General features: G+C 46.3%; 1 protein-coding gene across 2 annotated transcripts in view; it reads right to left on the reverse strand.

Moving 5' to 3' along the window:
* DYNC1LI2 (dynein cytoplasmic 1 light intermediate chain 2) overlaps positions 1–14,341 on the reverse strand; it is a 32,123-nt gene that overhangs the window by 4,115 nt on the left and 13,667 nt on the right. For both annotated transcript variants that reach the window (XM_038008382.2, XM_007993586.3), the window contains exons 5-12: positions 12,526–12,695; positions 10,705–10,798; positions 8,515–8,650; positions 6,285–6,396; positions 4,908–4,967; positions 3,981–4,022; positions 3,472–3,589; positions 1,583–1,699 (exon numbers count right to left, since the gene is read on the reverse strand). In XM_038008382.2, coding sequence (XP_037864310.1) covers positions 1,583–1,699; positions 3,472–3,589; positions 3,981–4,022; positions 4,908–4,967; positions 6,285–6,396; positions 8,515–8,650; positions 10,705–10,798; positions 12,526–12,695 — 849 coding nt within the window. The remainder of the gene's footprint in view (positions 1–1,582; positions 1,700–3,471; positions 3,590–3,980; positions 4,023–4,907; positions 4,968–6,284; positions 6,397–8,514; positions 8,651–10,704; positions 10,799–12,525; positions 12,696–14,341) is intronic.

A 14,341-nucleotide genomic window follows, 5' to 3' on the forward strand; every position in this document is an offset into this window, starting at 1 on the left:
GACCAGCCTGGCCAATATGGTGAAACCCCATCTCTATTAAAAATAGAAAAAAATTAGCCGGGCATGGTGGCGGGCGCCTGTAACCCCAGCTACCCGGGAGGCTAAGACAGGAGAACTGCTCGAACCCAGAAAGCAGAGGCTGCAGTGAGCCGAGATCATGCCACTGCACTCCAGCCTGGGCGACAGAGCAAGACTCCAATCCAAAAAAAAAATGTCCTGCAGCTTCCTGGGAAAATGTGTAATTCCCAAGGAACATGTTTTGTTTTGTTTCAGAGATCTCCAAGACATACACCTGCCCTACCTGCCTACACAGAAGGACAGGTGGTGGCTGCCACAGAGGTGTGTATGTGATAAGTGGGGAGCTTCAGGGAGGAGGAGGAGGCCCTGACTCTGCAGTGAGACAGTGAGGGTTCACAGGTTCTAGTTCACAGAAAAACTGGGGGCAGTGGAGTAAACCAAAATCCTTACAAAGTGTCACAGAAAAAAAAAAAAAAAAAAAAAAGAACAAATAAAACATCACTGGTTCAGAACAACTAAGGCTTTAGTATAATTTAAAAAAATTAAAAGTGCCGTGTGCCCACGTCTCTAATCCCAGCACTTTGGGAGGCCAAGGTAGGCGGATCACCTGAGGTGCCGTGGCTCACGTCTCTAATCCCAGCACTTTGGGAGGCCAAGGCAGGCGGATCATCTGAGGTCAGGAGTTCGAGAACGGCCTGGCCAACACAGTGAAACACCATCTCTACTAAAAATACAAAAAAATTAGCCAGATGTGGTGGCGCGTGCCTGTAGTCCTAGCTACTTGGGAGGCTGAGGCAAGAAAATTGCTTGAACCCAGGTGGCAGAGGTTGGCAGTGAGTTGAGATCACGCCATTGCACTTTAGCCTGGGTGACACAGCAAGACTCCGTCTCTATTAAAACAAAACAAAACAAAAATTGTCAGCCAGGGGCGGTGGCTCACACCTGTAATCCCAGCACTTTGGGAGGCTGAGGTGGAGGGATCACCTGAGGTCAAGAGTTCAAGACCAGCCTGGCCAACATGATGAAACCACATATCTACTAAAAATACAAAAAATTAGCTGGGCGTGGTGGCAGGGCGCCTGTAATCCCAGCTACTTGGGAGGCTGAGGCAGGAAAATCGCTTGAACCTGGGAGGCGGAGGTTGCAGTGAGGTGAGATCGTGCCATTGCACTCCAGCCTGGGCAACAAGAGCAAAACTCTATCTTGGAAAAAGAAAAAAAAAAAAAAAAAGTCACTGGTACACCCTCCATGGACCATGACTTCTACTGAAGAGGTTCTACAACACGGCCACATATGTAATTTAGGCTGTATCTCAACTCACTCAACACCCAGTTCCCAAGAACCCTAATGCACACAAATCCCACTCTCAATGTGCCAAGGAAACCTGCATGGTAGTACAGCAATCCCACTGAAAGCATGGCACACTGCTCAGTAGGAAGTGAAGACCTGCTTCCTTGCTTGGCTATTCAGGACACTGCAGGGTCGGCAGGGCAGGTGTCTGCCTCTCCATCCTTGCAAAACTGCTCAACCACAAGAGTCACAGGTCTCCAGGGCACTTCTGTACCTGACTTCTTGGCTGTGCTCTGCACCCCACCAGCACCAGGACTTCCAGGAGAGCCTGTCTTTTTACTTAACAGACTGTTGAAGAAGCTGGCCAACACCCCTTCACTTGCAGCATTATCTAAGGAAAATTAAAGGGAAAAAAAAGCATCATATAAACTGGAAGACTTAAACAAAATTAAACATCCTAGTTCTCAGCTTGGCATTAGCCATTTGTGGCTATCAGCTTCCTAGGATATTGATAACATTCATTTGCTATGATGCCTTTACACTGCTACCGCTGAGGCTACTAAGCATGATTACTAAGTGGAACCATGTTTACATTTCCCACTTGTTTGGGGGCAGAATAGATAACCTGTGCTCCACTCCACCTCCCCGTCCATGAGACAGTGTTTTTCAAAGGCGCATGAGCACTTAACATTCCAAACCTGCTGTGAAAAGCTCACATCCTGAATAGAACACACCCATCAAACATGCAAGCATTAAATAAAACTGTTTTTTAATGGTTTCATTGCAGGCAGTATCTCTGAGTATCACTAAGTTACTGGGATAAAAGCTACTTAATCTGAAAAGTAGCTGAGCTTGACAAGAGAAGTGAAGGAGGAAAAAATCCCCACAATTCATAAATACTAATAATATAAACATGAGAAACAAGGCTAAGGATTCAAAATACACACTTTAAAGTGACTCCCTCAGCCAGGCGTGGTGGCTCACGCCTGTAATCCCATCATTTGGGGAGACCAAGCGGGTAGGACTGCTTGAGGCTAGGAGCTTGAGACCAGCCTCGGCAATATAAGTGAGACCCCCACCTTTACAAAAAATTTTTTTGTGTTTTTTTGGGATGGAGTCTTGCTCTGTTGCCCAGGCTAGAGTGCAGTGGCACAATCTTGGCTCACTGCAACCTCACCCTCCTGGGTTCAAGCCATTCTCCTGCCTCTACCTCCCAGGTAGCTAGGATTACAGGTACCCACCATCACACCTGGCTCCTTTGTGTATTTTTAGTAGAGAGAAGGTTTCACCACGTTGGCCAGGCTGGTCTCAAACTCCTGACCTCAAGTGATCTGCCCGCCTCAGCCTACCAAAGTGCTGAGATTACACGATTACAGGCGTGAGTCACCACACCCGGCCTTTTTTTTTTTTTTTTAAAGAGTCTCACTCTGTCACCCTGGCTGGAGTGCGGTGGCATAATCACAGCTCACTGCAGCCTCAATGCCCTGGGCTCAAGCAATCCTGCGGCTTCATCCACTTGAGTAGCTGGGACTAGAGGCAAGCACAATCATGCCCAGCTGATTTTGAAATTTTCTGTAGACGCGAGGTCTCACTATTTGGCCCAGGCTGGTCTCCAACTCTTGAGCTCAAGCGATCCTCCCACCTTGGCCTCCCAAAGTACTAGGATTATAGGCATGAGGCACTGCATCTGGCCTACAATAAAAATTTAAAAAATTAGCTGGGCATGGTGGCACACGCCTGTAGTCCCAGCTACTCAGGAGTTGACGTGGGAGGATCGCTTGAGCCCAGAAATTTGAGGCTGCAGTGCGCTATGATCACATGACTGTGCCACAGGCTAGGTGACAGACTGACACCCTGTCTCTAAAAAAATAAAGTTATTATTTTGCATTCCTCTCTGAAGGAATGTGCAGGACCTAAGTGAGGTCTCACACAGAGCCAGGTGCATGGGCTACCAATTCCAACAAAGGAACAGGCCCTGGTCTCTGTCTACCACAGACCTTCTTCCTCTGGAACGGGGGAAATGGAAAGCAGCCCTTAATGAGGAAGAGAATAGCCTGGCTTCCATGAGTCTCCACCTTATAGACTCAGCCACGCAGCCCCTGCAGGGCTCAGGTCTGAAACTAAACTACTCTCCAAAGAGACATACTTTTGAGGAATACATACTTTTGATGTTTGGGTCCGGCTTTTTTACTGACGTGCCTGGGGAGGAGCTAGGCACACTGGCTGGCCCTCCCCGACCCTGAGTCCTTGGAGAGCCAGAGGGTCCTCTTGCAGGAGATTCCTAAGTTCAAAAGCAGCTAAGGTCACACACAGGCATAATAATAACGAAAAATACATATGCCACAAATGGAGACATGCTTCTGCAGGATATTTTTCATAGGCTATGGTACAGGACTGGCAGTATGCTCTCAACTCAAGCCCTTTCTGGATCTGTTTCTCCTGAAAGACATCCAGATAACAAAGCCAGCTCACTCTAATTCCCAGAGTTGCATTCTTTCACCAGAAACATCTTGAGTTTCTTTTATGTTTCTGGTCACGGGTCTTTAGGGAAACCAAATTCCCACTGAAAACACAAAACCCACACAAATATAAGCTCTCATAAATAATGGTATAAAGTTTGACGACACCCGCAACACTGGGCCTTGACCCTCTGTTTAGTGTAAGGTACTCACAGAAGCTCTCGTGGGCGTGGCTGGCTGCTTGGCAAGGAGTGACTGCAAAGAGAGGGACAAACTGGCCATTAACGAAGGCCTAGAGAAAAACTTACTCCAAGTACTCCACTAGAGGGCACTATTAACAACAACTAAGTCCTAGGTTTTATACTACAAATGCAAAAAATTTTAATTGAGCAGTTTGGTGCATGGTGAAAAAAAATACTCCAAGTAACCAGTTTTGAAGCTCAGGAAGCAAGCAAGGGACAGAAAGGAAAAGGTTGGAAAAAGAAGGAAACAGTTGGAAAAAGAACCATCAAAACCTCCTGCTGACCTGCCTGTACCATTGGGCAGATGATAGGTGGATCTAGGACAAATCTAACAATAATCTGGGTTAGAGAAATGTGAAGTTTGCATTCTAAACCGTCGGCTTGGGGAAGTTACTCTCCTAACCTGCAAAACGGGCATCACCTGCCTTTATGTACAGTGCTGTGTGAGGCTACATGAAATCATGGATGGGTGCAGCACACCAACATGGCACACGTATACGTATGTAACAAACCTGCACGTTGTGCACATGTACCCTAGAACTTAAATTAAAAGTAAATAAATAAAAATAAAGAAATAATGGAAGTGTAGTCAGGTTACTTGGTAAACTGTCAACATAGGAAGTGTTATGCCAGAAAACGGCATTTCCAAAGAAAGCACTTAAAAGACACAAATCCTACTATTCCTGTAGGAGTCTGCAAGGCAGGCAGGTGATCTGCTAAGGAAAGTGGTCCATCCCCAACTAATCCTAGAAATAGGAGGGAATGAGACCTGGTTCCAACCCCTCTACCACTGCAAGCTCTTTGTGAATCCCCACATGCAGACACCCCCAATCCCACCCTAGGAACTGGCATTTCATATATGAGAAGGCCTCTGTTCTAACCTCACTGGTCTTCTTACCTGTTGCTTCATTAGGAACACCTGCTCATCTTCTGCTGCCAACTCTTTGTCGTGGACCAGCTGTGAAGAAACATACACATGTGTGGCCACAGGCCAAGAATACTCCCAAACACTGTCAAACTTCATGCCGAAAGGAGAGTCTGAGGCTCAGGCTTTGACACAGGTCTGGGGGATCCCTGCTGAGACTGCAGAGTAACATTTTTCTAGCCTGGCACAGACCTCTCCCAAAACCAGCTGTGGCATGTAGCCAACTGGCGTTTTTAAGTCTGGCAGGTTCTAAACACCTCAGGGTCTGCAGGACATCACATAAGGGGATCCAGTAGCAGTAATCCAGAGGCAACAGCAGCACTGGCAGGGCTTAATGGGAAACACCACCAACTCCAGGTGGGCATTCCATCATTCCTGCCCACCAGCCCTGAGCCATTTACATAACACCAGACCTCATTTAAAGATCAACAAGGCCGGGCGCGGTGGCTCAAGCCTGTAATCCCAGCACTTTGGGAGGCCGAGACGGGTGGATCATGAGGTCAGGAGATCGAGACCATCCTGGCTAACACGGTGAAACCCCGTCTCTACTAAAAAATACAAAAAAAAAAAAAACTAGCCGGGCAAGGTGGTGAGCGCCTGTAGTCCCAGTTACTTGGGAGGCTGAGGCAGAAGAATGGCGTAAACCCAGGAGGCGGAGCTTGCAGTGAGCTGAGATCTAGCCACTGCACTCCAGCCTGGGTGATAGAGCGAGACTCCGTCTCAAAAAAAAAAAAAAAAATCAACAAAAAGGCCCTGGTTCTTACTACTCCCCACCACCCCCTACAAACTACACAATGTGTAAAACCTGTTTCTTTATAGTTGTTTTGTTTTGTTTTTGAGACAGAGTCTTGCTCTTGTCGCCCACGCTGGAGTACAGTGGCATGATCTCGGCTCACTGCAACCTCCGCCTCCAGGGTTCAAGCAATTCTCCTGCCTCAGCCTCCCAGACTGCTCGTATTACAGGAATGAGCCACCACGTCCCAGCTTTATAGGTTTCTTTTTGCATTAAAAAACACCTAACCCCTTTTCTTTTTTTTTGATATGGAGTCTCGCTCTGTTGCCAGGGTTGGAGTGCAGTGGTACAATCTGGGCTCACTGCAACCTCTGCCTCCCAGGTTCAAGCGATTCTTATGCCTCAGCCTCCCAAGTAGCTGGGATTACAGGCGCCTGCCACCATACCTGGCTAATTTTTGTATTTTTGGTGGAGACAGGGTTTCGCCATGTTGGCCAGGCTGTCTCAAACTCCTGACCTCATGTGATCTGCCCGCCTTGGCCTCCCAAAGTGCTGGGATTACAGGTGTGAGCCACTGCGCCCAGTCCTAAGCCCTTAAAGCAATTGTCTTTGACTACCTTTCTCACGGGAGGTTTCACAATAAAGTCTTCATATGCATCTTCTGGCTTCACGGTTGTAAAATTTTCATGTAAAATAGCTATTTTCTTTTCATTGTCCCAGCCTGCAGGTCTAAAGGCAAAGAGAGAGGGACTGAATTGCTTTTTCTGGGGTTGCCTTAGAGCATACTCAGATCACATTCAGGACTCCTCAGTAGGACCCTTCCCATAAGATATAGTGTGTAGTTGTTGGGGGCTGTTTGTAGCTTTTGGCAGATGTGCCAAAATACACTGTGGATATAATCCATCAGAACAACATTGCAGGTCCTGCTCCACACTGAGTTCACGGGCCCAAGGTCTAAGGAGCCAGTACGAGATCTGACTCCATAGGCTGCCCCACTCAAAGCATTTAGCACTCTCCCACAACTCCACCTAGAAGAGCAAGGACACAGTGGGGTCCTGTTCCAACCCCACCGTGAGAGATCCCACTGTGTGAGAGCAGCACAGAAGGCAGAGCTCGGGATGGGATGGTTTTCTTGGGCTCTGTCATGACTCCTCTCCTGCAGGTTGTTTCTCTAAGAATTCTTTCAACGGTTATCTTGTGGACTGGTTCATTAACTTTGCTTGCATGGGAAGATGTGTCCTAGAACCAAGTGGCATGCAGGGCCTGTGTTTATCCTAGGCCCCAAACCAGAGGAGCACAGTCCTTGAGGTTCCTACAGCAGTGCTGGGCAGCTCAACATCACAGGTAGGATGGCACCCAAGTTCCATTATGTGAAGCCACAGCCTAGGGTTCCCACCTGAATCCCTTAAAGGTAGCAATGGTAAAATGTGCTGTATGACACACTTTTGAACTCAAGCAGCTCTGAAAGATGGCAACTGACTGATTGTTCTCACAGGCCTTTCATTCTCCATCTGACTTCTACTCCATAGCTCTATAATCAAGAGGGTACTTAGCCAGGGTGCTCCACCCCAATATCCTTGCTGACTTTGCCAGTCAACAGAGAAGTAACCAACAGGACCAAATGTGCAAAGGGGTAGGGCATGACTGAGATACTGCCGTGGGCCATGCAGCCTTTGTACGCTCAGAGACGCTTCTTCATTCCAGACCAGCCCCAAAATCAACCGGTCTCCTTGCTCCTAGATATGACACGTGATTTGGATACCAAGTGATTCCAAAAACACACCTCTCACTGGGCTTGTGCCTTTGGCACCTGCCTGACTGCTCTGAACAAGTCTCTAAAATCAGCCCAAGCCTGTTAGGTATGCCATCTATGATTAGCCTGAGTGACACTCTCCTTGACTATGCAGGAGGCAACGCAGTTCCCTGATAGCTCCTGGCTTTCGCATTTCCAGCCTCTCACAGACTGCACTCCCTGGCTTCCCCTATTGCAATTCTTTCCAGTCCGCCTGGGATCTACCACTTGTCTTCCAGCATCACCCTCCCACCTTCCCTGCCATACTTCCTCCATAACCCCATCACTGCCCTTCCCTTCTTCAGTTGTGTATGTCCCCTCTACAGTGCCATGTGTGAGGAACACGTATCATTCATTTCTGCGTCCCTTGCAGAGAACCTGAGCACCTAGTGGGTGCTGAGTAAGGTTTCCTGAATGAATAATGTAATTGTTTTTTAAGTCAGGAGGATACTGAAGCCTGAACATCAATCTGCTAACACAATTCTTGTCAGAGACCACAGCTTCACATTTATGCATCCAGCAACACTATGATTCTCCAGTGAGAGAAAGACACCAGGTTGGGAAAACAGGTATCCAAGTCTCTATCGAGGACAATCAACTCCAGTGGCTCCCAAAATGTGAAACGCCAGAAACACAGTAAGCACTTAGTATAGCCAAAGCCCGTGCTGACAGAGATGCTGAGAGGATGTCTGCAATCATCCCTGCCAACACACAGATAAAGCAGGCGCTTTAACAGAAGACATTCAGGATCCCCCAAGCACAATTCCCTATATTCCCTCCCCAGCCAGTATTTTACCAGAGTTGACAGTGAGTGCCAAAAATGGCTAGCTTAGGTTTTGGCAACTTGCTCTTGATGAAGAAAGGCCCTGACCACACCACCCACTTCCCTCAGGCAAATGCCTCATAATCCGGAAAGGAGCAGAGAGAGAAGGTGCAGTGAGAGAGCTGGCTATAGAAGACAAAGACAGAAGGCACCTTCCTTGAAGGGGTAAAATGTAAAAAGCAAATGTACTGTAAAAAGAAGAGTTTCAAAGCATCATCTCAAAATAACTCACATAAAAACGGCATCCTTTTCCACAACTAAGGCAGGTGTGGTGAAGTGGAAACCGTATGTTTTATGAACAATATACTTATACAACAAGTCGAGGTTTTTCTCTTCTTTCACTGATGTGTAAATCAAGGCAGCTCCATCTAATCAATCTGCTTAAGAAAAATCAATTCACTGCAGAAGGAGACAAAATCAAACACATATAACCTCAAAGTACTACTCATAGGTTGATCAGTTTTTAATCAATACATGAGTAACAGAAAGTGTTACAATTTTAAAAACTAAAACGCTTATAGTATTACATATGCATATTGCAAACTGGTAAAAAATAATAAATAAATAAGTAAAAAGGTCATAGTAGCAGATGAACCAAGTCAAAAGCATAAAGCTATGTTGATGCTAGTGGGCTGTGCAGTTTATTTTTTAACATGTAAATTGTTGTCTTGATCCCACAAATTACTCCCTGAGAAGTCAAGTACTGGCTCTGAGGTTAGCCCAGGAAAACACTCTCAGAATATCAAGGTACACAGATTCCTTCCCAGGCAGATACCTACATGTGACCAAATTTATCACTAAACCCATTTTTTGAGGGATGGGTGCCAACAGGCTAATGGGCCATCCCAAAAAAGGTGGCAAGAACTCATCTCTCACCTCCACCCCAGGGTGTGGAACCATGGCACCAGCTGCTATTGGCCTTTTACAGTAACAGGACTCAAAAGACTGCAGACACTACCACCTCTCTATCATGCACAGCACAAAACACAAACATATGGGAAACACCAGTGGCCTATAAAACAATACCCTGTTTGGTAATTGACCTTTTCTACATAAAAGCAAAGTTTAAAAATATTTCTGCCAGGCACGGTGGCTCACGCCTGTAATCCCAACACTCTGGGAGGCCGAGACGGGCGGATCACGAGGTCAGGAGATCGAGACCATCCTGGCTAACACAGTGAAACCCCGTCTCTACTAAAAAAAAAAAAAAAATTAGCTGGGCATGGTGGCGGGCACCTGTAGTCCCAGCTACTCGGGAGGCTGAGGCAGGAGAATAGCGTGAACCCAGGAGGCGGAGCTTGCAGTGAGCCGAGATCGTGCCACTGCACTCCAGCCTGGGTGACAGAGCAAGATTCCGTCTCAAAACAAAAAAATATTTCTAAGACAGTATGATAAAAGTAATTTGATGATAAAATGATCACATTAAATTCTTAATACAAAGGCTTATCAAATGCATAGCATTAATAAAAGTGGGCGGACGTGGTGGCTCACACCTGTAATCCCAGCACTTTGGGAGGCCGAGGCGGGCAGATCACTTGAGGTCAGGAATTCGAGAACAGCCTGGCCAACATGCTAAAACCCTATCTCTACTAAAAATACAAAAATTATCCAGATGGCCGGGCGTGGTGGCTCAAGCCTGTAATCCCAGCATTTTGAGGCAGCCAAGGTGGGTGGATCACATGAAGTCAGGAGTTCGAGACTAGCCTGGCCAACATGGTGAAACCCCATCTCTACTAAAAGTACAAAAATTAGTCAGGTGTCGTGGCTCATACCTGTAATCCCGGCTACTCGGGAGGCTCAGGCAGGAGAATCACTTGAACCTAGGAGATGGAGGTTGCAGTGAGCTGAGATCATGCCATTGCACTCCAGCCTGGATGACAAGAGTGAAGCTCTGTCTCAAAACAAACAAAAAATCTGGATGTGGTGGTGCACAACTGTAGTCCCAGGTACTCAAGAGGCTGAGGCAGGAGGATTGCTTCAACCCAGGAGCACAAGGATGCAGAGAGCTAAGATTGCACCACTGCACTCCAGCCTGGGTGACAGCACAGACTTCGTCTTAGAAAAACAATTAAAAAATACTCCAAGCGCAGTGGCTAACAGCTATAATCCCAGCACTTTGGGAGACTGAGGTGGGTGGATCACTTGAGGTCAGGAATTTGAGACTAGCCTGGCCAAAGTGGTGAAACACTGTCTTAAAACAAACAAACAAACAAACAAACAAACAAACGCATGATCAAAGGTAGACACAAGTTAATAAACCTAAAACTCTAACACAGTAAAACATAAACCTACTAAAAAGATATATACAAAACTCTCTCTGGCAGAACACTATTTTGAGTTCGGGAGGTGCTTTATCTCTTTGAAGATGCCCCATTTGGAAGAAAGCCTGTGACCCAGGCCCCACACAGCGCCCAAAGGATACACTGAAGGCAGAACCTCCGCAGGTGTGACTGGATAAAGTCCAAATGCTCATCCCTGTAATCGTGCTCCTTTTCCAAGACACTCACCGCATCACACTGCAGGGAAGACAGACAGAGTCACCTTTTTGCCTCATTGCCTGCTGATGATGGGAACACCGCATTCTTCAGAAATAAAGTATTGTGGCTCCAAAGAAGAAAGCCATAGCTCAGGGTCCAAGCATTAATTAGAGAAGAGTAAAAAAGAACTGGAGATTTTTCTCATTCATCTTGGGCCTCAGTTTTTTTTTTATCCGTAGAGTGAAGATGTAATAGGCCTGATCACCTAATAGTTTGTTCTAAACATCAAACAAGCTCCCATCAGGAGACAGGCCCAGTGCACACAGTTGTGCACTCCACTCCACAGGGCTCCATTCTCAAGAACAGGATGAGAATGGCACACTATAATTGGGTAACATGATGGCTCTGACTGGAAATAAAGTCCTTTTAAAACCCCAAATGTGGCCAGGTGTGGTGGCTTATGCTTGTAATTCCAGCACTCTGGGAGGTCAAGGCAGGCAGATCACCTGAGGTTGGGAGTTTGAGACCAGCCTGACCAACATGGAGAAACCCCCATCTCTAATAAAAATACAAAATTAGCCGGGCGTGGTGGCAGGCACCCGTAATCCCAGCTACTCAGAAGGCTGAAGCAGGAGAATCACTTGAACTGGGAAGGCAGAAGTTGCAGTGAGCCGAGATGGCACCATTGCACTCTGCCTGGGCAATAAGAGCGAAACTCCATCTCAAAAAAAAAAAGTTTTAAAACCTACTGTTTTTCCTCATATAAGAGATACAACTTTATTTCTCTATGACTGAACTTAGTTTTTTTTTTCCTTTTAGTTTTTTTTTGAGACATAGTCTCACTCTGTCGCCCAGGATGCAGTGCAGTGGCGCCACCTCAGCTCACTGTAACCTCAGCCTCCCAGCTCAAGCAATTCTCCTGCCTCAGCCCGAGTAGCTGGGATTTACAAGCGCCTGCCACCATGCCCGGCGAATTTTTGTATTTTAGTACAGACAGGGTTTCACCATGTTGGCCAGACTATTTTGATCCACCCACCTGAGCCTCCCAAAATGCTGGGATTACGTGAGCCACCATGCCTGGCATGACTGAACTTAACTTCTATTCCTACCTCATCATTCTATTTTTCCACCATCAGTTTGGACCACATCAACTAATTTAAACAGACTTAAGAAAACTGCTGTGAGTTCTTTTTTTTTTAATTTATTTTTTTTGAGACGGAGTGTTGTTGCTCTATCACCCAGGCTGGAGTGCGGTGGCGTGATCTCGGCTCACTGCAAGCTCCGCCTCCTGTGTTCACGCCATTCTCCTGCCTTGGCCTCCCAAGTAGCTGGGACTACAGGCGCCCACCACCACGCCTGGCTAATTTTTTGTATTTTTAGTAGAGATGGGGTTTCACTGTTAGCCAGGATGGTCTCCATCTCCTGACCTCGTGATCCGCCCCCTCAGCCTCCCAAAGTGCTGAGATTACAGGTGTGAGCCACTGCAACTGGCCAACTGCTGTGAGTTCTAAGTTTGAAAGTCAACAGTGCTTCAGAGACATTAACCCTAGGCCATGAGTAAACTGACTAGTCATGTTTCCTGCATTTAAATTTTCAATTTACATGATAATTTTTTCTGTCTTGACATATTCAATGTACCTTAACGAATCCCAAATAAGCCCAACTCTCCCTTGGGAAAAAAATCTCAATAGTTTCTCAAACTTTCTTGCAGATGGTGACTGTTCACTACCTGAACCCAGCCAAGCCAACAACCCCCTGGCACACACCTTCGTGCACACCACCAACACCGGGATCCCCAGGTTATGAGTCAGCACATTGTCACCCAGAGGCAGGGCAACATTTTCTTCATCGGAGCCTGAGGTCAGAGGTCCTCTCCTCTGTGGTGAACCTTGACAACCTTCTTCAGGTTCCATATAGTCTTGAAAATCTTTCACAACTGGGGGAAAAAGGGAAAAGAAATTACATGCACATAAATAAAAATACATGTTAGCTTTAGAACACTGAAAAGAAGGCAGTAACAAGCACAAAACACACATGCAGTTGTGTGTGACAAACTTCCTAGTCACATCCAACTGCAAAATCAAGGATTTGGGGATGGTGATATAAAATGCTGATTCTGACATATTCAGTGTGAGCTTTATAACATCAGGGCAGCAAAGACATTCCCCTGGGCATCTTTAATTGCACCAAACTCCTGAACAGGTTTTTTTTCTTCTTTTTTTTGAGACAGAGTCTGGCTCTGTTGCCCAGGCTGAAGTACAGTGTGGAGAGATACCACCATCTTGTGAGCTCAAGTGATCTTCCCACTTCAGCTTCCCAAGTAGCTGGGACTAAAGGCATGTGCCACCACGCCCAGCTAATTTTTAAATTTTTGTAGAAGTGGGATCTTCCTATGTTGCCAGGTTGGTCTCAAACTCTTGGGCTCCAGAGATCCTGCTATCTCGGCTTTCCAAAGTGCTGGGATTATGGGATTACAGGCTTGAGCCACCATGTCTGGCCCTTAAACACGTGTTTAAAAAATTCTAAGGTTTCAATAGTTCTTACCATGAAGAAAGCCACTTTTCTTATGTATCTTACATTTTCAAAATACCAGAAGAGTTGAACTGTGTTACTTCAACATAGCCAACCATTAGAAACAGCTATAACTTACAATACTCATCACAGTCCATTAGAAACGCTTAATAAACTGGGCAAGTGGCTCATGCCTGTAATCCCAGCACTTTGGGAGGCCGAGGTGGGTGGTTCACCTGAGGTCAGGAGTTCAAGACCAGCCTGGCCAACATGGCAAAACCCCATCTGTACTAAAAATACAAAAATTAGCTGGGGGTGATGGTGCACCTGTAGTCCCAGCTACTAGTGGACTCGTGCTAAGGCACGAGAATAGCCTAAACCTGGGAGGTGGAGATTGCTCTTGCGCCACTATACTCCAGTCTGGGCAACAAAGTAAGACTATATCTTAAAAAAAAAAAAAAAAAAAAAGCTTCCATCCTGGCCAACATGGTGAAACCCCGACTCTGCTAAAAATACAAAAATTAGCTAGGTGTGGTAGCGCATGCCTGTAATCCCAGCTACTCGGGAGACTCACTTGAACTAGGGAGTCGGAGATTGCAGTGAGCTGAGATCACACCACTGCACTCCAGCCTGATGACACAGTGAGTCTCCGTCTCAAAAAAAAAAAAAAAAAAAAAAGGCTTAATGAAACAATTCAATTTTTATAAGAACATGCTGTTTCCACACAGCTGAAGTCTGTCAGCACTAAGTAACCAGGCTGGTCTTGCCCAGCACCAGATGTAATTCCTAATTATCCTCACTCTTGTGAACTCAGTCTTATCTTCTGGGATCCCAAGTCACTTGTGCAGTGTTCATGGCCTATTCCTGCCTAACACAACAAAGGGTCAGTGGTACAACATCCACTTATTGGCATACAATGTTCACTAATCCAGCTAAGGAAGGCCACTAAGGTGACAATGGTCCGAGCCTCAGTTAAGCCAAGTGACCACAAAGTCCACAGCTCTGCACCTTTATGTGGGCACTTCAAGACTCTCATGTTGGGCCAGAGAACAAAAAATGCAACAGTTAAAG

The sequence above is a fragment of the Chlorocebus sabaeus genome, chromosome 5 (genome assembly GCF_047675955.1).
Source record: "Chlorocebus sabaeus isolate Y175 chromosome 5, mChlSab1.0.hap1, whole genome shotgun sequence".
In the NCBI taxonomy this organism is placed as follows: Eukaryota; Metazoa; Chordata; class Mammalia; order Primates; family Cercopithecidae; genus Chlorocebus; species Chlorocebus sabaeus.